The 21,811-nt window shown below is 50.4% G+C and overlaps 2 protein-coding genes across 10 annotated transcripts in view; one reads left to right on the top strand and one right to left on the bottom strand.

Annotated features, from left to right (window-relative positions):
- KCNJ10 (potassium inwardly rectifying channel subfamily J member 10) overlaps positions 1 to 402 on the bottom strand; it is a 34,616-nt gene extending 34,214 nt beyond the window's left edge. For both annotated transcript variants that reach the window (XM_035279134.3, XM_035279132.3), the window contains exon 1: positions 170 to 402. The gene's annotated coding sequence lies outside the window, so the exon portion shown is untranslated. The remainder of the gene's footprint in view (positions 1 to 169) is intronic.
- KCNJ9 (potassium inwardly rectifying channel subfamily J member 9) overlaps positions 1 to 21,554 on the top strand; it is a 28,902-nt gene extending 7,348 nt beyond the window's left edge. For 4 of the 8 annotated variants that reach the window (XM_078356069.1, XM_078356068.1, XM_078356072.1 and 1 more), the window contains 2 exons: positions 14,945 to 15,911; positions 18,508 to 21,554. In XM_078356069.1, coding sequence (XP_078212195.1) covers positions 14,945 to 15,911; positions 18,508 to 18,839 — 1,299 coding nt within the window. In that variant the 3' untranslated portion in view covers positions 18,840 to 21,554. Of the gene's footprint in view, positions 1 to 12,455; positions 12,617 to 12,749; positions 12,906 to 14,944; positions 15,912 to 18,507 lie in introns of those variants that run through there. The other 4 variants (XM_035279128.3, XM_035279129.3, XM_035279130.3 and 1 more) reach the window with 4 other exon arrangements.
- The last annotated feature ends 257 nt before the right edge of the window (positions 21,555 to 21,811 follow it).

The following is a 21,811-nucleotide window of genomic DNA, read 5'->3' on the forward strand; positions in this document are numbered from 1 at the left end:
CCGTTTGGGACTGCCCAAGGAGGGAGGCAGGGAAACAAGACGGTACTCTCGGGCCAGTCAGGACAGGGACTGGGGAGCTTGGGCCTCGATGTCTCTGGAGAGTTAGGGGTACAGGACCCGGCCGGGGGCGGGGGACAGCACTCCTTCATCCCAAGGGCCAGGGTCTTACCTTGGGTCCGAGGTGGAGTGGCCCCTTGGATGGGCCGCGGGGCAGCGGGACAGATGGACGGACTGGGCGGGCAGGAGTAAGGAGCAGAGCTGTGCGACGGGCAGGGTCAGGACTCTTAAACCCGGAGCTGGGATCAGATAAGGGGTTGTCCGGGGGCCGGGGCCGGGGTCGGGCCGGCCGGGGGCAGAGCTGGGCCGGGCCGGGCCGCCCCCTCCCTCCGCAGCGCCGGAGCCAAACTTTGTGTGAATGGAGGGGCCCAGATGGGGGTCGGGCAGGCGGGGGCGGGGGGCTCCGGACGGACCAATGGGAGACTGGAGCGCTAGGCTCGAGCTGCCGGGATTGGAGGGGCTTGGGCAGGGGGCGGTGCGTGCGGGGCAGGGAAGCGGAGACCCAGACAGATGGAAGTGCAGAGAGAAATACCCAAAGACAGAGACCCAGACAGACCCGGGAGAAAGAGAGATGAAGAGACGATACGCGAAGCGATAGGAGCTGAGCTGGCAGGGTGACAGGGGAAGGGAGAAGGAAGAAAAGGGAGACGGTCGTGTCAGAGATGGGTTACGGGAGCTGGAGCCGGGGGGCGGGACTGGGGCAGAGTTAATGAAGTGGAAATGAATTCAGGACCGGCCCAGTGGCCCGGCAGGCAGCGCCGAAGGCGGCGCCTGGGAGTGAGATTGGGGTGGAGTAGGCCTGGGCTCCCTTTCCTTGGACACAGTCCCCGTGTTGTTCACCGTTTCCCAAGTCCCGGGTGCGGTGCTGGGTGCGTGACGCGCAGCACACCGTGCCCACCTGTAGCGAATTTCTCTGCAAGGAAAGATAAGGCCCGAAACCGCGGCGAAGTGCGGGAGATACCGAAGGCTGCAAAAGGGAGAGGTCACTCTACTCAGGGGGCTCCCAGCAGATGTGGGAGGGAAGAGGTAACATCTGATTAGGGTCCCAAAGGAAGTAGAAGATTCAGATGCCGAGACATGGCGGGGAGTCCCCAGGACTCCGTTCCATTTAAGGGAGAGGGAACAACATGGCAGAGTCCTAGAGAGACGTGAAAATACAAGTTTGCTTGGGAAACAGCATGAAACTGTCTCATTTGCTCGATTAGAATGCAGCGTGGTGGTTCTCAACCCTTTCATCACCAAAGACTTCTTTAATCACCTGAATCTATGTTTTGAGAGGGCTTTATTCACCTCCCCCCCCCACACACACACCCAGCATTTATTAAAGAAGAATATAAGCATCACACACTGGGGGCTGTTGGGGGAATAGGGGAGGGACAGCGGGGAGTGGGGAGTTGGGGAGAGATAGCATGGGGAGAAATGCCAGATACAGGTGATGGGGAGGAAAGCAGCAAATCACACTGCCATGTGTGTAACTATGCAACAATCTTGCATGTTCTTCACATGTACCCCAAAACCTAAAATGCAATTTAAAAAAAGAATATAATTATTTCCTAATTTTTGATCATCATAAACATTTAATTTGAACATCAAAACATTTAATCAATAATTAGTGTTACCATATTGAGTTGCTATAAATTCAGGTTAAAAAGGAAAGAAACTAGGAATGTAGCTTAGTTTAACGTCTAAAAGCCATAGATAAGTAAATGTCCATTTTAAATAGCCTCATTGGAGAAGCTGGAAGGACTAGACTAAAAGGCACCATAGACAGTGTTTGTGTTAAAGGGAACACCCAGAAGAAATGCAGAGTTGTGCTGACTTGTGGTCAGGCCAGAGTTTCTGTAGGCAACGGAGAGCAATTGAAGGTTCTTGGGAAGGACGGGGTAGGAGAAATCTATAGAATTTTAGAAAAATTAATCTGGAGGTGACCAAATAGTTTGAATGAAGGGGATATAGTAGTCAAGTAGACTAGATGGAAAGTAATTCCAATAATATAAGCATGAAGAAATGAGTTCCCAAATCAGCATGGCAATGGTGAAAAGTGGAGCACACGAATGAATTGGAGTAAAGAAAAATCAAAAGAAAATGAAAAAAAACTTTGAAGCCACCTTGACATGAGCAAACAAGGGAAACTTCAGAAATCGTATTAGAGTCTCAGGTCAAGTGATCAGAACTTCGAGGTCATTCACGAGCATAGGGAGCCTAGCTGGGGATCACACCCAGTGAGGAAATGAGGTGGGGGAAGAGGAAGTGATGAGGTCAGAGCTGGAAGCTGTGGAGAGGGATCAGAACCAGAGATAGAAGGGGGGTTATTGCTGCCAGTGCAGGATGACTTGAAGCCGTGAGAACAGGGTAGCTGCCGACAAAGACTGCACAGAGAGATGAGTGCCTGGCACAGAGAGGAATACCTATGTTTAGTGGGTGGGAAGAAGAAGGACCCCCAAAGAGTGAAAGAGAATCCACCAGATAGGCAAGAAGGAGTCAAAGAAAGTGAGATGTCATGGAGCCAAGGAAGGAGAGGCTATTAAGGAGGAGGTTCTAACAGTGCCAACAGGTACAGAGAGAAGAGGCATTGGGTTTGGCAGTGACAAAGTCACTAGTGACATTTGAGAGCAATTTCAAAAGAGTGAGCAAGGTGGGAACCAGATTACAAGTTACCACTAGAAAGTGAGAAACTGTTAGCAAGTATAGGTTACACTCTTGAGAACTTTACTCACAGAGAAGAGAGAAATAGAAACCAGACAATGTACTGGAAACAGACCAGGCACAGTGGCTCATGCCTATAATCCCAGCACTTTGGGAGGCCGAGGTGAGCAGATCACCTGAGGTCAGCAGTTTGAGACCAGCCTGGCCAAAATTGTGAAACCCTGTCTCTACTAAAAATTTAAAAAAATTAGCCAGGCATGGTGGAAGGCACCTATAGACCCAGCTACTTGGGAGGCTGAGGCATGTGAATCACTTGAACCTGGGAGGCAGAGGTTGCAGTGAACTGAGATCACGCCACTGCACTCCAGCCTGGGGGACAGTGCAAGATTCTGTCTCCTAAAACAAAAAGAAAAAAGAAACAGTATTCTAGTTTTTCTTCTTCACATTCCCAATGCCCTCTCTTCCTAAGTCAATATGCGTGAGGGGCTGTGGTGAGATGGTCTGAGTGCCAGCCTACAAGGCTGGTATAAGAACTTTAAGTTACAAGGAATAGAACATCCATCCAAGAGATCCTTAAGGGAGCCACAGTGTTGACATTCACAGACAGAGAGGACTTAGGCAGGGGTGTCCAATCTTTTGGTTTTCCTTGACCACACTGGAAGAAGATTTTTCTTGGGCCACACATAAAATATACTAACACTAACAGTAGCTGATCAGCTTTTTAAAAAAAAATCACAATAAAAATCCTCATAATGTTTTAAGAAGGTTTACAAATTTGTGTTGGGCATCATTCAAATCCATCCTGGGCTGCAGGCAGCCCACAGGCTGTGGGTTGGACAAACTTGGCTTGGAGGCTCTGGTGGAACTCCAAAATAAACATGAAGAGCACCAGAGAAGATGAAGCAAAGGGACTGTCATGATTTATGGAATCATTAACAGACATTTATTGTGCACTCGTTATTTTTCCAAAACTGTTATCCACGCATTTGGCTTCAACTACCATCCGTGTGTCCATATGTCCAGCGCACCTGGATATCCATTTCAAAGTCAACATATTTAAAGTAGAACATGTCACCTTCCTCACAAGAGTGCTCCTCTTCGTTTATTCTCTATTGTGGTAGATACACTATCATCATCCAACCAGAAACATGGCAGCCATCCTAGATTCTTCAGTCTTCCTCACCTCATCTCCCTTATTGAATCAGGGCATCTATGTTCTAAATCACCTCAATATTGTCCCCTCTCTCTCTATTCCACTGTCATTGCTATAGTTTAGGACAACATTACCTCTCACCAGGTGATAACAGTTTGGATGTTGTCTCTGCCCAAATTTCATGCTGGATTGTAATCCCCAGTGCTGAATGTGGGGCCTGGTGGGAGGTGCTTTGATCACGGGGACAGGTCCCTCACTGCTTGGTGCTATCTTCATGGTAGTGAGTTCTTGTTTAAAAATGTGTGGCAATTTTTCTCAACCCCCGTCTCCTCAACTCTCTCTTGCTCCTGCTTTTGCCGTGTGATGTGCCTGCTCCTGCCTTGCCTTCCACCATAAGTAAAAGCTTCCTGAGGTCTCCCGAGAAGCCAAGCAGATGTCAACACCATGCTTCCTGTAAAGCCTGCAGAACTGTGAGCCAATTAAACCTCTTTTCTTTATAAATTACCCAGTCTCAAGTCGTGGGGTTTGTTTCAAACCCTTTTTTTTTTTTTTTTGAGACAAGGTTTCACTCTGTCCCCTGGCTGGAGTGCAGTGGTGTGATCGCAGCTCAGTACAGCTCTGAACTCCTCTGTTCAAGCAGTCTTCCTGCCTCAGCCTCAAACATAGCTAGGACTACAGGTGTGCACCACTACATCCAGCTAATTTTTATTTTTATTAATTTTTTTTTTGAGATAGAGTTTCGCTCTTGTTACTCAGGCTGGAGTGCAATGGCGCGATCTCAGCTCACCGCAACCTCTGCCTCCTGGGTTCAGACAATTCTCCTGCCTCAGCCTCCTGAGTAGCTGGGATTATAGGCACGCGCCACCATGCCCAGCTAATTTTTTGTATTTTGAGTACAGACGGGGTTTCACCATGTTGACCAGGATGGTCTCGATCTCTTGACCTCGTGATCCACCCACCTCGGCCTCCCAAAGTGCTGGGATTACAGGCTTGAGCCACCGCACCCGGCCCATCCAGCTAATTTTTAAAAAAATTTTTAGTTGAGACAAAAAATTGCTATGTTGACCAGGCTGGTCTTGAACTTGTGAGCTTAAGCAATCCTCCCACCTCAGCCTCCCAAAGTGCTGGGATTACAGGCTTGAGCCATCACTCCTTTCTTGGGTATTTCTTTATAGCAACGCAAGAATGGCCTAAAACACCAGGGCTCCTACAGCAACCTTCCAACTAGTCTTCCTACCCCCAGTCTTCCTCTAATAATTCTTTGGATTATGAATTTCTTTATTCAAAAGTAATTAAGCACCAATAAAGTACACCTCACTGAAACACACATCTGACCATATCCCTTCCAAGTTTTAAAACTTTCAGTAACTGCCAACTAAAGTCCAAGTTCCTTACGCTGGAAGAGAAGGCCTGTTATAACCTGGACCTGGTGCCACTCCAGCCTCATCTTCTTCCACTGTCCCATACACCCAAAGCCACAGCTACTTTCTTTAATACTCAAGGTTCAGCCTTATGTTCTCTTTCTGTGTCTTGCTCCTTGAGCCTTTGTCACGGACATAGCTCCAACTGTTGTCCCTGAGTGATGCCCAAATCTCTGTCTTCAATACTGCACTCTCCTTGGAGCTCCATATTTCTAGTTGCTTGCAGGGAATTTCCATCCTGACTTGACAGGCCCCAAACTGAACTCGGTATCTTCCTCCCAAAAGCTGGAAGTGCTCTTGACTTCCTTAGTTCTGTGTTACTCCTGGTCAATCAGAATAAAAAACTACAAGTGACCTTTAGTGACCTTTACTCTTCGCCTTGCCTTGGGCCCATTCCTGGACATGTCAATTAAGCCAACAAATGCTGTCAAGTTTCCCTTTCTTACATCTGTTTGCAATGTCCTTTTTCATTCCTATGACCACTACCAGGATCAGAAAGATCAGTACAGCCCAGAACCCAACCCATCCTTCAACTTTCTCTCCAATCTCAAAGAAAGAGGCAACTGTTTTCATCTTGTCAGACCCTGTGCCCTTGTTTTAAAATCCTGGACAGGTGCCTCTTGCTCAACAGATCACAATCCAAACTCTGCTGCCCAGTGAGGGTGCTCCTTTGAGAGGGGAGGGAAGAGAGAAGAGTCAGAGGGCAGGGACAGAAAGAGAGACTTTGTGGTGAAGGAGCCTTCACGTGACAGGCCCCCAAACTGAACTTGGCATCTTCCTCTCCAAGGCTGGAAGGGCTCATGACTTCCTTAATTCTGTGTTACTTCTCTGGTCAATCAGACTAAAAAACTACAAGTAATCTACGGAAGTGTCATCTACTAACATTCAGAGTGAGAGTAGACTAGGGTGGGACTGGACAGTTAGAAAGACTTTATAAGTCCTAGAACAGCAGGGGTGGGAACTTGTGGAAAAGTACCCAGGTAGCTTCAACAGCACTGTCATGTTCTAATTTTTAAAAAGTGATTTAAATTGAGTTGTCGTTCTTAAATTATACTCTATAACATATAGACGTATATCCACCATCTATATTCCTTTGTACATATCAAATAGCAGGTTTTCATTTTTAAATTTGTTTGCAAAAGAGAAGTCCTAGAGCAGTCTCTAGGAGCCTGATCAGGAGTCAGTAAGAAGGGCATAGGACATTAACATTTGTGAGTGTTTACTATGTCAGATAGATCAGGAAATAGAGAAACCGAAGTTCTGAGGGGTTAAGTGGTTTGCCTATGGTAACATAGCTGGAAAGCATTCGTTTTGGGATTTGAATTCACATATATTTGACCCCAAAGCTTGTCTCAGGATAATTCCAGAGGGAATTTGCATGGTTTAAACACAATCCTGTCCATCAGAGGCTATGACCTCTGAGTACGTGTGTTATAAAAAATTCCCCAGACTTACAACATCCGGCGTCCACCAGGAAACGTGACAGCGGAAGCTTCTTTTTTTGAAACCCCTCTCTCTTCTCTCAGTTTACCAACTTGCATCTTCCTTATTCTCCTCCACTTCTCCTTTCAGACTCACTGCTTCCAGCTTTGGCCTCGTCCCTACTTTTACTTTGTTCATAATGGCGCAGAGACCACCTCAGAGCAGAGGAGGAGGAGAGTTGGGCTGCTGAGTCTGTTTTAGAAAGAGAATCCACAGGTGGAGAGCAGTATGAGGTGCTTGTGCTGGGAAAAGCAGGTGTGGACAGAGGGGATCAGGAAAGCTTTGCATTGGAAGGCATGATAGAGACTCTGAATATGTAGCATTTAGGCCAGGCACGGTGGCTCAAGCCTGTAATCCCAGCACTTTGGGAGGCCGAGGTGGGTGGATCACGAGGTCAAGAGATCGAGACCATCCTGGTCAAAATGGTGAAACCCCGTCTCAACTAAAGATACAAAAATTAGCTGGGCGTGGTGGCACATGCCTGTAATCCCAGCTACTCAGGAGGCTGAGGCAGGAGAATTGCCTGAACCCAGGAGGCTGCGATGAGCCGAGATAGCGCCATTGCACTCCAGCCTGGGTAACAAAAGCGAAACTCTGTCTCAAAAAAAAAAAAAAAGAAAAAGAAAAAAATGGCCAGGCACGGTGGCTCGTGCCTGTAATCCCAACACTTTGGGAAGCCAAGGCCAGTGGAGCCCCTGAGATCAGGAGTTTGAGAGCAGCCTGGCTAACATGGTGAACTCCCCATCTCTACTAAAAATACCAAAAAAAGAAAAAAAAAAAGATTAGCCAGGCATGGTGGTGTGTGCCTGTAATCCTAGCTATTTGGGAGGCTGAGGCAAAAGAATCACTTAAATCTGGGCAGCAGAGGTTGCAGTGACCTAAGATCACACTTCAGCCTGGGTAACAGCAGAACTCTGTCAAAAAAAAAAAAAGAAAAAAAGAAGGAGAGAGAGAGAAGAAAAAGAAAAAAGGAAAAAACTAATTTCTTTAGGTACTTCTAGTACCTTTCCATTTGGGTCCAGTTGATAAAAATTCCATTAACATCCAATGCACTGTGGTGGGAGGTAGGAGGGAGGCAATTGGGAATAGAACATGCGGAACCTCGAGTCGGGTGGCCTGAGTCTCAGCCCTATTTTCTTAGGACCTATTCTGATCTGCAAAGTAAGGGCTAATCCTGTACCACCTCTAATTATCATATAACTTTCGAATCTTAGCCTATCTCTACCCAGTCCTATAGCAAGGCAGAGAAACCTCTGTGAGGTTTCTCATCCTGCTCAGCTGCAAGTAGCCAGAAAGGCAGCACGCTCCTTAGCCTCAGGAACCCAGCTGGGCTCCATCTGCCTGGAGCTTCTCCCCATTTCACTCTAATCTTCAGATACAGTCATTTGCCACATCTTCTCCTTCAACCGTATCTTTCTTCTGCTCTGCATTTTCTAGGGCTCCATCCCACTTGAACTTATACAAATTTTTACAATCAACCAGACTTGCCTCCCTGCTCCACGAAACTCACATCTTCAACCATCTCGTATCTTCCCCATCATGCTTCCTCTTCTACTTGCAAGCCTTTGCACAAGATGTCTCATGATCTTGCTCAGGGAATCCTCCCCAGATTGGCTGATCTCAGGGATGCCACAAAGGCACCTGCTGACGGGGCAAGTTGAGGACTGAGCTGCATTCAGCTTGCCAATTCCTGCACTCAGCTCAGAGCTGTCTGCTGGAGGAAGGGAACCTTTTATTTTCTCCCAAAAGTATCACCTGTTCCCTGTTCTCCAAGTGACATGCCACAGTAGGCTCTTTCTAAGTTCTTTTTCTAATTTGCACTACGGTTCCTTTTTTTTTTTTTTTTGAGGCGGAGTTTTGCTCTTGTTACCCAGACTGGAGTGCAATGGCGCGATCTCAGCTCACTGCAACCTCTGCCTCCTGGGTTCAGGCAATTCTCCTGTCTCAGCCTCCTGAGTAGCTGGGATTACAGGCACGTGCCACCATGCCCAGCTAATTTTTTGTATTTTTAGTAGAGACGGGGTTTCACCATGTTGACCAGGATGGTCTCAATCTCTTGACCTCGTGATCCACCCACCTCGGCCTCCCAAAGTGCTGGGATTACAGGCTTGAGCCATCGAGCCTGGCTTTTTTTTTTTTTTTTTTTTTTTGAGACAGGACCTCTGTCACCCAGGCTGGAGTGCAGTGGTGCAATCATGGGTCACTGCGTCACTGCAGCCTTGAGCTCCCAGGCTCAAGCGATCTTCCTGCCTCAACCTCCAGAGTGGCTGGGACCACATGCACATACCACTACACCCATCTGATTTTTGTATTTTTTGTAGAGAAAGGGTTTCACCATGTTGCCCAGGCTGGTCTCCATCTCCTGGGTTTAGGCGATCCGCATGCCTCGGCCTCCCGAAGTGCTGGGATTATAGGTGTTAAGCTACCATGCCAGGCCAAAAGCTAGAATCTTGTCTATGCTTCTGTGTCCTGGTGCCTAGGAAAACTTTTTTACTCTTGCCTCAGTTCAGGCTCAATGATAAATAAGGCGCTGAGGTTAGATAACAGGTAAAGTCTAGGAACTGCAGGATCAGCAAATCAGGTGAGGGCGTGGTGGTCTCCTTCCTTGTCAGCAAGGTTAGGTTCAGGGGCACCTGGCTGAGGCGAGGAGCTGTCTGAAACCGCTTCATGGAGGGCCCTGCCAGTGATACCCCCTCCAGCAAATGGGGCCAGTTCTATGCAAATGTGTTCTTGCCCAGGAGTTTGGTTTCTTCTCTCCGAGCTCCTGGCACAGTAGAACCAACGTGAGCAGCTGCTTGGCAGGACAGAGAAGGGCAGGCTAGCAGTCCCAAGGCTCAGGTGACAGGACCAGGCCCAGGAGACGGGGATGTTGACTGGGCTTTAACAGCACTCCTGATGCCAATCTCCGGCTGAAAACTTGATATTTCCACTTGGAACAACAAGAAACACCAGCAAGTGAGCTGATGAGAGGGCAGTATGCCGGGAGTGCCCCCTGCAGGCCTCACAGGGTGGTGCCAGGACAGAGGAAGTGGGCACAGGCAGGGTGGGGCTTTCAGGACATCCCTGAGATGATGGTGCTGATGGTGACAGTGAAGAAGACCATGAAGAAGACAATGAGGAGAAAGAGAAAGATAGCAGCTAGCATTCACTGAGTACTAACAATGTGTCAGGCAATGCCTTATGTCTTTATGACAACCCTCTAAGAGATGAATAATACGGTTCTTTTTTAGTTGGAGAATCTGAGGTTTAACGAGGTTAAGTAATTGCTCAGGTTCACCCAGCTAGTAGTGGAGAGAGGTGGGCTTTGAACCCAAGTCATTGCCTCCTGAGCTTATATTATCCAGTACCCACTTTCCCACCTGTCCAGGTCATTTCAGGAGCTTCTAGCCCTCTGTGTCCATCTCTATGTCTTCCTGCTCCTCTAGTTCATATTTTCTTGATCCAAATTTAACAATCTGGAGATCCATACCTGGGATCTAATAACACTGACAACAAAAGCAGCAATACCTTGCATTTGTAAACCACGCTCTGCTCTTAATTATTCCCCTGGCAAAAAATGAACATGAAAATATTTCTATTTCTCCAAATTTTGTTCCGATTTTTATCAGTGTTCCTGAAGCTACTTCTATATAATCATGATCAATTTATGAGAATATTTTTAGGTTCTGCTTTTTTATGTAACCATGTGTTATATGTACGTTCACACATTTAAACACAGCAATTATTATGGCTTTATGATAGCCTATGATATTAATATGCCACAGATACGACATTACTGAGGCAGTGTAACTTTGTGGAAAGAACACTAGGCTGATAACACCAAATGCTGGCAGGAATGTGGAGCAACAGGAACAGGAATTCGTGGCTGATGGGAAAGCAAAATGGTACAGCTACTTTGGAAGACAGTGTGACAGTTTCTTTAAAAACTAAGCATACTCTTACCATATGATCCAGGATCCATGCTCCTTGGTATCTACCCAAAGAAGATGAAAACTTACGTCCACATGGAAACCACCGATGGATGTTTCTAGCAGCTTTATTCGTCATGGCCAAATCTTGAAAGCAACCAAGATGTCCTTCAGTAGGTAAATAATAGATAAATAAACCTGAAGTGGAATATTATTCAGTGCCAAAAAGAAGTGAACTACAAAGCCATGAAAAGACATGGAGAAACCTTAAATGTACATTACTAAGTGAAAGAAGCCAATCTGAAATGGCCACGTATTGTACGATTCCAACTATATGACATTCTAGAAAAGGAAATCTATGGAGGCAGGAAAAAGTGCAGTGGTTGCCAGGGGTTAGGGAAGGGGGATTGATTAGGCAGAGCATGGAGGACTTCTACAGCAATGAGACTACTCCATGTTATCCTGTAATGGTGGATACACATCATTATACGTTTGTCCAAACCCACAGAATGTACAACACCAAGAGTGAAGCCTCGTGTCAACTATGGACTTTGGGTGATTATGATGTCAATGTAGGTTCATCACTTGTCACCAATGTGCCACTCTGCTGGGGGATGTTGACAGTGGGAAAGGCTACATGTGTGGGCACAGGGGGCTTATGAAAAATCTCTGTAACTTTCCTCTCAGTTTTGCTCTGAATCTAAAACCACTCTGTAAGAAGTCTTTTAAAAAAAATTTAAAAGCATGAGGTGATACAGATGTGGGAGTTTGACTCCTATCTCTGTCCAACTCTGTGACATTTGATAAATCACTTCACGTGTCTTAGTTTGAGTTTCCTCATCTATAACTGGGAAAATAACCCCTACCTTATAGAGTTGCCAGGGGGATGCAATGAGGCCTGTGTCCCGTTCATATCTGATGTTCAATGAATTAGTAGCAGTAGCCACTGTGTGTTTATGTGTCTTTCTCCCTCACGGGTTAATGAGCTCCTTGTGAGCAGGGACTTGCTCACTCTGTAACCACCCCATCTAATACGCTGCCTGGCACTCGGGCTCTGTAGAAGTTTGCTGAGTGAATAGTTAGGAAGCCCTAGCCGAGGCTTTTCTCTCTGGTGGACGTTTGGGTTGCTTCTAGGGTTTTTGTTATGAACAAAATACATTTCAAAGCCCTTTAATTTTTTTTCCTCATTTGATATGCACACACTGTAAAGTAGGCAGAAAGGGAATATCTGTCCTTGTCCACAACGTGGTATAGATGGAATAACTGTGGCTGAGGGAAGGGAAGTGACTCCTATGGGTCACAATGCAAATCAGTGACAATAATTAGAGGCCCTGACCCTGCTTCCCTTCCTTGAGTAGATCCAAAACTAGAGACAGTGATGGTGGGCCTGACCTGAGGGCAGCACCTGCACACAGAGGCCCTTGTTGAAGGTGGTGAGCTGCCAGCTACCAGATGGCCCTCTGAAACCCCAGGGAACCTAACACCTTATTCTCAAATACATGAGGGCTTGTGTTTTCCCCTGAGCAAGGAGCTTCTTAGGAAAGAGCCACTGTGCCAGCTTTCTCCTTCTTCTTTTTTTTTTTTTTTTCCTATGAGGGGATGAGGAGCCAAGCTCTGAGTTGTCCAGAAGGAGGGACTTTGGCTAAAAATAGCTATGGCGTGTGGTTTGGATCAACCCCTAGTGGTACCCAGGACTGGGCAGGGGAGGGGGGATGCTCTGGAGCTGTCGCCAGACTGGTTGCCGTGGAAACGAGAGAGGAGCAGGGGAGCCTGGGAAGTAGGGATGACACAGATAGCAAGTCCTAGTCAGAGCTGCCGCTACATTTAGGAGAAACAGCGGCGTCTGCGGCTCCCACCCTTCAAGGGGGCCCGTGGGGGGGGCGGTGTCAGGGGCATGGACGCCACCCCCCAGGGGTTTCTGCTGCCGGCTACTCTCCTCTCCACGTGCTGTGAGTTGAGTTGTGGGGGACTTGGGGTTTGGGCCCCTATTTCCAAGGCAAGTGGGGGTTTGGGAGGAGCTGGTTTTGGGGGGAGTTTTGACCAGGTATCTCCTTCCAAAAACTGAGCCCCCTTACTCCCCAGCTCTCTAGGGGGAGGAAGAGGGGCCCAGGAAAAGTGGTACTGCAATCTTCTGCAAAGGGGTCATAGCATGCACAAGAAATGAGGAGGAGTAGGTTGGAGGAACTGAAATTCTTGGAGGGAAGATGCAGAAATCAAGTCCTTGATCTTGGGATAGAGGTAACAATTTCACACTTTTCCTTCCCCTGAGAAAAATGCAGTCCCCCACTCAGGAAAACAAAATAAGGTTTACCTAGATCCCTGGGGCAACGGAGAGTGAGAGAGTTCTGGGGGTGATCAGACATGGGGGTCCCTTCCCCATCCCTGGGAAGAGAGATCTGTCTAAGCAGGCTGAATGGGGGTCAGATAACTAAGACCCTGAGAGAACATCTGGAAGCCCACCTGGGACTAAGGCTAGGATGAATGAGAGCAGCGTCGTTTTCTGCATGACCTGGAATCTCTGAGCCAGTCAATGCTTACACTTCTTGAGGACATCCTGAGCTTCGGGGAAGAAAAAGGAAGCGCATTGTTGGGGGCAGGGGAATCCCTAATCTGCCATTGCCATGGAGCTCTTGGACCGTGCATCCCCTGACTCCATGGAAAGTTTATGCAGGGGGTACCCCTAAGCTCAAAGCCATTTCATTTTGATTTCTCTTCCTGCTTTCTCTATCCCAACACACACACACACACACACACACATACACATGCACACACACACACACACACACATACACATGCACACACGCACACACACACACACACCCTCTCCAGAGTGCTGACTGCAGAGCACCTCACCCCAGAACATAAAATGCTGGAGTGCTAGGTTTACAGTCACATATCCAGGCAATTTCTCCCCAGGACCTGGTCAAACATCCAGGCCATCTGTGGTTCCTATGTCACACTCCTCCATCCCCCACCCACCAGCCAGCCCACATTTTCATGGAATGGGAGGAGAGGATAATTCCCAGGAAAGAGAAGGGAAGGTGGAAGAGTCCCAAATCCTTATTCTAGACCTTTCCCTGTGTGGTCCATATCTCCCAGAGGACCCTGGGTGCTTTGGGAAGGGCTCTGGACCTCTCTCAGAGCAGACTGCAGCTCAGAGAGCTCTGCAGAGGGAAGCATGTGAAGCAAAATCAGGTGGGCTTTGCTTGGAATGTGGGCTTTGGGACATATGGCAGGTGGGGGCGGGGCTGGTGTCAGGATAGTCCATGGGGAGTAAGAGTCTGGAGGAAAAATAACTAGAGGGAGTGAGGAAATAAATGTGGGTGCTTAGTGCTTCACTTGATCTGATTCCATGTGTCTAGTGAAGAATAGAATCTCGGAGGGAAAGAAGCCTAACTCTTGATGAACTCTGAGCTTCCTTTTCCCCAGGTCTGTGTTGATCTGTATCTTCCAGTTCCCCTCCCCATTTGCAGACTGTCTCCACTAGGGGAAAAAACCCAAGGGAAATGGGGCTGGCCCAAGAGCAGCAGTGATCGCGGGTAGGCCTCGAGGAGGATCTCTAGTGGGAATTTCCTAATGTTCCTCCCTTGTGCACTGGAGGGTTTCCATTGACTTTCATTTCTTTCTCCTTTGAAAGCGAGTTGAGGGGAGGGGGTGGAGTGAGTGAGGTCCGAAGAGGGAAGAATGGGAGAGACTGTGTGTCAATCTTGAACTTCAAAACAGCCTGCGAGGAGAGCCATTGGTGAGAGCCATTGGTGGCTGGACGGGCAACAGCTGGGGAAGGGCTAGTGGAAGTGCTTAGGGCAGGGAGGGCTCTAGCAATAGAAGAGCTTTACCCACCGGCCCCCTCCCCAAAAAGCCCCCAGTCTAGTGATTTCAGGAAATCACTAGAGGGATCTGGGCCTGGGTCTTTGGCCCCGGGGCTGCCCGTGAGTTGCTGCACACCCCAGCTGGAGGTGATGGCACCAAGATCTCTGGTACCCCCTTCCCACATGAAATAATGCACCTGAACTGGATAGGGCTGTGCAAGTTCCACATGAAAAGGAAAACCGTGCGGAACTCGCACAGTCCTATCCAGTTCAGGTGCATTATTCCATCTGAGCCTCACAACTTTCTGAGCCTGGGGGGCAGTTAGGGCTGAATGTGTTATCCCCAGAAATAGAGGCCGGGACACACGAAGGGACTCGCCCAGGGTCCCCCAGGGCTGGGTGCTGGCCCTGATGTCCCTAGCCTCCCCGTCTCCCGCGGGGCCCCTCATTCCGCAAACCTTTATTAAGCCCCTCCAGGACCCCCGACGCTGCCGAGGCGCCCCGCGACGCGCGGCCGGCGGCGGCTGCCCGGGCTCCGGGCGCCGCTCTCCAGGCGCCCGCCCCGCTCGCCCTGACGCGGCCGCCATGGCGCAGGAGAACGCGGCCTTCTCGCCCGGGCCGGAGGAGCCGCCGCGGCGCCGCGGCCGCCAGCGCTACGTGGAGAAGGACGGCCGGTGCAACGTGCAGCAGGGCAACGTGCGCGAGACGTACCGCTACCTGACCGACCTGTTCACCACGCTGGTGGACCTGCAGTGGCGCCTCAGCCTGCTGTTCTTCGTGCTGGCCTACGCGCTCACCTGGCTCTTCTTCGGCGCCATCTGGTGGCTGATCGCCTACGGCCGCGGCGACCTGGAGCACCTGGAGGACACCGCGTGGACGCCGTGCGTCAACAACCTCAACGGCTTCGTGGCCGCCTTCCTCTTCTCCATCGAGACGGAGACCACCATCGGCTACGGGCACCGCGTCATCACCGACCAGTGCCCCGAGGGCATCGTGCTGCTGCTGCTCCAGGCCATCCTGGGCTCCATGGTGAACGCCTTCATGGTGGGCTGCATGTTCGTCAAGATCTCGCAGCCCAACAAGCGCGCCGCCACGCTCGTCTTCTCCTCGCACGCCGTGGTGTCGTTGCGCGACGGGCGCCTCTGCCTCATGTTCCGCGTGGGCGACCTGCGCTCCTCGCATATCGTGGAGGCCTCCATCCGCGCCAAGCTCATCCGCTCGCGCCAGACGCTGGAGGGCGAGTTCATCCCGCTGCACCAGACCGACCTCAGCGTGGGCTTCGACACGGGCGACGACCGCCTCTTCCTCGTCTCGCCGCTCGTCATCAGCCACGAGATCGATGCCGCCAGCCCCTTCTGGGAGGCGTCGCGCCGCGCCCTCGAGAGGGACGACTTCGAGATCGTTGTCATCCTCGAGGGCATGGTGGAAGCCACGGGTGCGAGCGGGCCCGGAGAAGGGAGTGGGGCTGGCTGGGGGTGGGCAGGGCGGAGGAAGGCAGGGGCGAGAAGAGGAGCCAGGGGAGGTAAGGAGGATGGATGGAAGGGCTCGTGGAGGATGAGAGAGTGAGGTGAGACCGGGGTCGGGGGTCGGGGTGGAACCAAGCAGCTCTGCAGAAGGCCAAGAGAAAGCTTGGAGGAATTCTCCGAAATGGCACTGGCGTGGGGCCCTGGGCCCAGAGGAATGTGTCACTTGGAATAGGGAGAGTAATAATGGCTAGCGCTAGCCCAGTACTCACCCTGTGTCATGAGCAGTTCCAAAGCACTTTCCACCTCTGAGTTCATGTAATCCTCGCAGGAACCCTCTGAAGCTAACTTCTCGTTATTGGGCTCACTTTTCAGAGACGAGATTGCTCCAATGAGAAGTTAAGGAAATTGTCCACTTTCCTAAGCCAGCAAGTGGCCATGCCTGGATTGGACACAGGCAATGTGGCTTCAATGTTTAGACGTCCCGAGTTGGAAGGAGGGGTTAGGTTCAGGAGTTTTCTCACTGCCGCCAGGTTCAGGCCCCTGGAATTTGACGGTGAAGATTTTCCGTTGCCCGAGTTATTTCTAGGCTGGCGCTTGAGGGGAGCTTAATATCTGGTCTCACTTCTGCCTTGGTTTCCCAGTTCATCCATTTCCACTGACAAGGGACACAGATGATGTTACCATTTCTAGCCCTTTTCCAAAAGGAACTGGCAACTCATCTGTGATGTCAGTAAGTCCAACCCAGATCTACACGGTGAAGGCTTTGGGAGCAGGTGGAAAAAGACCAGTGTTATAGGAATTGCAAATGAGGTTACTTAGGACTTGAGAACTAGAGGATGGATGAGGGTGAGGAAACTGCGGTTGGAGAACCAAAGGCCCACTAGGGGGCGCCGCAGTCCCTGCCTCTGACGCCAGAGCGGCTGACGCTCCCTACCGGCTTCCCAGACAAGTTGGGTGCCTTCAGATCCTTTCCTTGGCCCCTTTGCGCTGGCCCTCTGCTTCGCATCCCAACCCCAGCTCCCCATCACTGTTCCGCATTCCTGCTTCACCCCGACTCTTTCCCCTTCCCCCACTCACCCCGTTCCCTTTCCTCTCTCTCTCCAGCTGTCACTCCTTTTCAGCCAGTATCTCAGGCAGTCCCCTCACCCTCCAGGGAAGTTCCTGCCCGGCCGTCTTTTCTCTTTATACCCCCCAGCCCTGCCCTCTCCTCCTCGAAGCCCTTCTCTCCCCAGTGTCCATATGCCTCTTTTTCCTCTCTCCCTCTTCCTGTTCCAGCCTCACCGAAGAATACCAATGTCTCAGGGCCAGGCTGTGTGAGCTGACAGCCACCCTCTGGTTAGCTGATATCCACTCTTCTGTTTCCCCTTGTTCTGAGATGGATGCGGGTTGGGGGAAAGACCCTGTGCCAGGAGGACAATGACCCTCCCTGAGGGATGCACCAACCCAACAAGAAGACAGGACACAGGCCCGGGGCAGGGAGGCCCAGGACAGAGGAGATAGGAATGGGAATCTGTCAGTTTTTCTAGAGAGATAAAGCTGGAAAGGATGGTAATATTTTGGGTGAGACAGTCAGGATTCAAAACGCTTTTGAAAAGCAAGAATAATGAGCCAAAACCCAACAAGATGACATTTAAAAGGAATAAATATAAAATTCTACATTTAGGCTTTTAAAAAAATCACTTATGTAAGCACAGCACGGAAGAGCACTGGTGAAAAAAGAACTGGGTGTTTTAGTTGGCTACAGGCTTGATGTCGTCGCAATGTGATGCAGCCTCCAAAATGATTATGTAATGTTATCCTGGGCCCTATTTGTGAACGCATCATGGCCAGAACAGAGAGATGGTGCGCCCTCTCTTATGCATGGAGCAGGCGACAGTTGGAAAATTTACTACACTCAAAATGCTTCAGGGCCCTCCTTGGCCATTCTGGCTTGTAATCAAAAAGGTAGAATTTTGGAAAACCAGTTCCAATGAGAAATCATGGAGGAAGCCAGGGATGTTAAGTCAAGAAGAGAAAACATGAGGGAACCTGAGACTCCTGTTTTCAGATATTCAAAGGACTGTAAAGTGGGAGGGGAATGAAGCCAAGGGGTGGAAATCCCAGGGGACAGGTTTTAGCTCTGTATAAAGAACAACCCAACTATGAGAGCTGTCACACAAAGGGGTGGGCCCTTTCTGAGCTATCAGTCCTGGGAGGCAGTCAAGTACAAGCAAGATGCCCACTGTTAGAAATGCTCCTTTAGGGAGCCCTGTATGGAGTGAGAAGTTGAACTAGATGATCCCTAAGGTTCATTTCAAAGTTAAGCTTTTTTGATTGGCATCACCAAATGACAGGAGGGGATAAAAGAGCTGAAGATTAAGAGGAGTTGGGGCAAATGGAGAAGAGGCGAGGGAGCTGGGTAAGAACAGGAGCTAGGAAGGGGGAGAAAATGGACCAGACCAAAGGGAAGTGGGAGCCCTTAGGGAAGGAATAGAAGGGAGGGTACTGGGTGCAGGATCGTGGAATGAGAAGCAGGAAAGAGAAGTGTGGAGCCAGGATCCCCCTGACCTGTGCCCCTCCCCTCAGGAATGACATGCCAAGCTCGGAGCTCCTACCTGGTAGACGAGGTGCTGTGGGGCCACCGCTTCACGTCAGTGTTGACCCTGGAGGACGGCTTCTATGAGGTGGACTATGCCAGCTTTCACGAGACCTTTGAGGTGCCCACACCTTCGTGCAGTGCTCGAGAGCTGGCAGAGGCTGCGGCCCGCCTTGATGCCCATCTCTACTGGTCCATCCCCAGCCGCCTGGATGAGAAGGTGGAGGAGGAAGGGGCGGGGGAGGGGGCGGGGGAGGAAGCTGGGGCTGACAAGGAGCAGAATGGCTGCCTGCCACCCCCAGAGACTGAGTCCAAGGTGTGACCAGCTTCCTCTGAACCACTGTGGCAGACCAGGGGCCAGACACAGGTACATGGGCAACTGCATCTTGGAGGTGGAGGAGGAGGAGGAGGTAGGCAAAGCCCCTGGAAATGTGCTAAAGTTGGAAAGTCCCCGCCCCCTAGAACCTCAAGTCTAGGATCTAGTATGGAAGGGAGGGGTCTTGATTTTAGGGAAATGGAGGGTAGGGCCAGGTGAACTTACCAGTCTGTGTTTGACCTTCACATTTGTTCATGAGTGGGTGGATGGACAGAAGGATGGACTTTTGGGGGTTGGATGGGAAGATGGTGGCGGATAAAGACAGCTGATAGATACATACATGGACCAATGGACAGTTGGTCCACTCAGGGCTGCCACTAACTCATAGAACACCTCTGTGCAAATTCTAAAAAGGCACCCTTTTCCTCCAGACAGATACAGCCCCAAACCAGGATGCATGGCCTGGGGAGCAGAGCGTAGGATGGACTGCAGTCCCTGCTCACCTCTTCTGCCAGCCTCCCCACACATGGCACAACTATCTAACAACAGGGTAGGCCAAGCTAAAGCGAAGGAGAAAGGAGCTGGACCAAGATGGCCACATGAGGAGGGTGCCCTCCCAGCTCCACCCTCACCAGGATGAAGGGTTGCAAGGGGGCTCAGCAAGGTGTGAATGACCTTAGTCCTCACGTTCAGGGAAGCAGGCAGAGGGGGTAGATGCCTGAGCTGGGGCCCTGGAGAAAGGCCTGGGAAAGAGAAACCAGGGGTGGCTATCTACTGACAGCAGAGTGAGATCTTAACAGGTATCACGTGCAGGCAGGAAGAGAGAGAAAGGTTCCGAGGAGGAAGGGCCAGGAGAGAGATCTAGAAAGTGGGTTCACTAGAGCTGGGACACAGGGAGCCCCTGGGAAAGCAGTCTGGTTCTGGGGCACAGTCATTCACATCACTGATTGGGTACCATGTGGGGTGGACATTCAAAAACCTGGTTCCTGTCCTCAATATAAGGGGCACCTGGGAAAACAGAGGAATCTACCTGTAGCAACTGAACAAGGGATAATTCAAACTGACCACCTGGGCAGCAGCGCGGAAGGTGGGAGAGTGAGGGTGAGGGTGGGTGATCAGAAGGTTGGGGCCAGTGTAAGGCATAGAGAATATGTAAGTCAGCAGTTAGAAATGTTCTCTGTGCATTGGAGTGAACTGGAGGGCTTGTTAAAACACCAGTTTTTGGACTCCATTCCCAGGGTTTCTGACTCAATAGGTGGAGACTAAAACTTTTCATTTCTAAGAATTCCCCAGGTCATGCTGTTGCTGCTGCTGGACTGGGGAACACACTTGGAGAGCCTAGGCTCTAAGCAAAGACTTGGAGGTCATAGCAGGAGATGGGACATAGAAGCTGAGGAGTAGATGAGAAGAAGCTGAAGAGAAGCTGAGAAGAAGCTGAGGATCCTCAAAGAAGCAGACAGAGACATGTGAAGGGTGGGGTTTTATATGTGGGAAAGGGACCCCAAGTCCAGGCTGAAGAGTTTAACTTTGGGCCCAGGAACTCAGCCATCAGTGGAAACAGGGCAGTGACGAGTAGAGGGGGTGTCTGGAAGCTGAGCAGGCCAGACAGAGCTGAAGCCATTAGAAGGACTTGAGGGGATTCCTGGGGAGGTCGGGAGGCCGGGAGGTGGAGCAGGAAGGGTTTTTGGGGCAAAGGACAGAACCCCTTGTAGGACTAAAGCCGGGATTGAATGTGGGAGAAAATCTGAGAGAAGCGATAGGAGTGGGAATATCTGGAGGTGTCTGCAGCCTGCTGTCAGCCCAGCTGGGCCACGGGGTCCCAAAGATGCATATTCTCACCCCACCTCCACCTGCTTCCTGGTCGCATCCCAGACACCAGCACAGCTTCCTGGATGGTGAGGGAGAACAATTGCAAGATGAGAGGGGCAGAGGGGACCTGAAGCTGGTGTCCTGGAGAAAAGCATAGGCCGAGGAGAGCCACCCTGGGACAGCCCCGCCTCCCACACAGCAGCACTGGCCCAGGACCTCCTCCCTTAGCCCTGACCACACTCCTCTCCTGCCCTTTCATAAGTCTAAGCCCCCTCAGGAAAGCACTCCAGTCTTCTTTGTTTCAGGTTGGGCAGCCAGGGTCCTATGAGGCACAGCTGGGGTCATATGGGGCACAGCCAGGGTCCTATGGGGCACAGCCAGGGTCCTGTGGGTCCTCTGGAAGCAAGAAAGGGGACCCAGTCCCAGTCAAAGCATGGACATCTTTGCCTCAAGTCACAGGGCCACCGGGGTCCCATCATCAGAGATGAGATTCCTGAACCCTGGCATCGGCTGGTCACCTAAGAACAGATGTTGGGGTGGGGAATGGGATTCATTTGGGTTTCAGTAAAACAGGAGAGTCTGGACAAGACAGGGTGGGCTACTTCGTATCCACATACACAGTAGCCAACGCATTGCAATCGGACAAGCAAAGAAACGGAGGCTGGAAAGGCCCCTCCTGCCCCCTGAAGTCACTGAGAGCCTGCCACACCTCTCCTTGCCACTGTCAGTCACCACTCAGGGCACCACTGTATAGTGTGACAAGTCAGGAGACCTAGGTCCCTGTCCTGACACTGTCACTAATTAGCTCTATGACTCTGGGCAAATCACATGTCTGGGCCTCGGTTTCCTCATCTGTAAAAATGACACTTAGCAAACTCGTAATGCTCAATAAATGTTTGAATAACAACTGAAGGAGGCCTACTGGATGCCTCCTAAGGTGCCGTGCAGGTAAGGAATTTTAGGGTCAGACAATCCTTAGGCAAGAAAATCCATGCACTCCTGGGGCACTGGAGGAGAGGTGAAGCTGAAGGGTGGGATGGAGGAAACCCCAGGGTGTGTACAGGCAGGTGAGGCAAGTATATGCGGGTGTAGCGGGTATATGCGGGCAGTGGGTATATGCAGGCACAGTGAGTAATACGGGTGCAATGACCCTGGGGACACACAGGCCC

Source organism: Callithrix jacchus, chromosome 18, assembly GCF_049354715.1.
Source record: "Callithrix jacchus isolate 240 chromosome 18, calJac240_pri, whole genome shotgun sequence".
NCBI classification, from domain to species: Eukaryota; Metazoa; Chordata; class Mammalia; order Primates; family Cebidae; genus Callithrix; species Callithrix jacchus.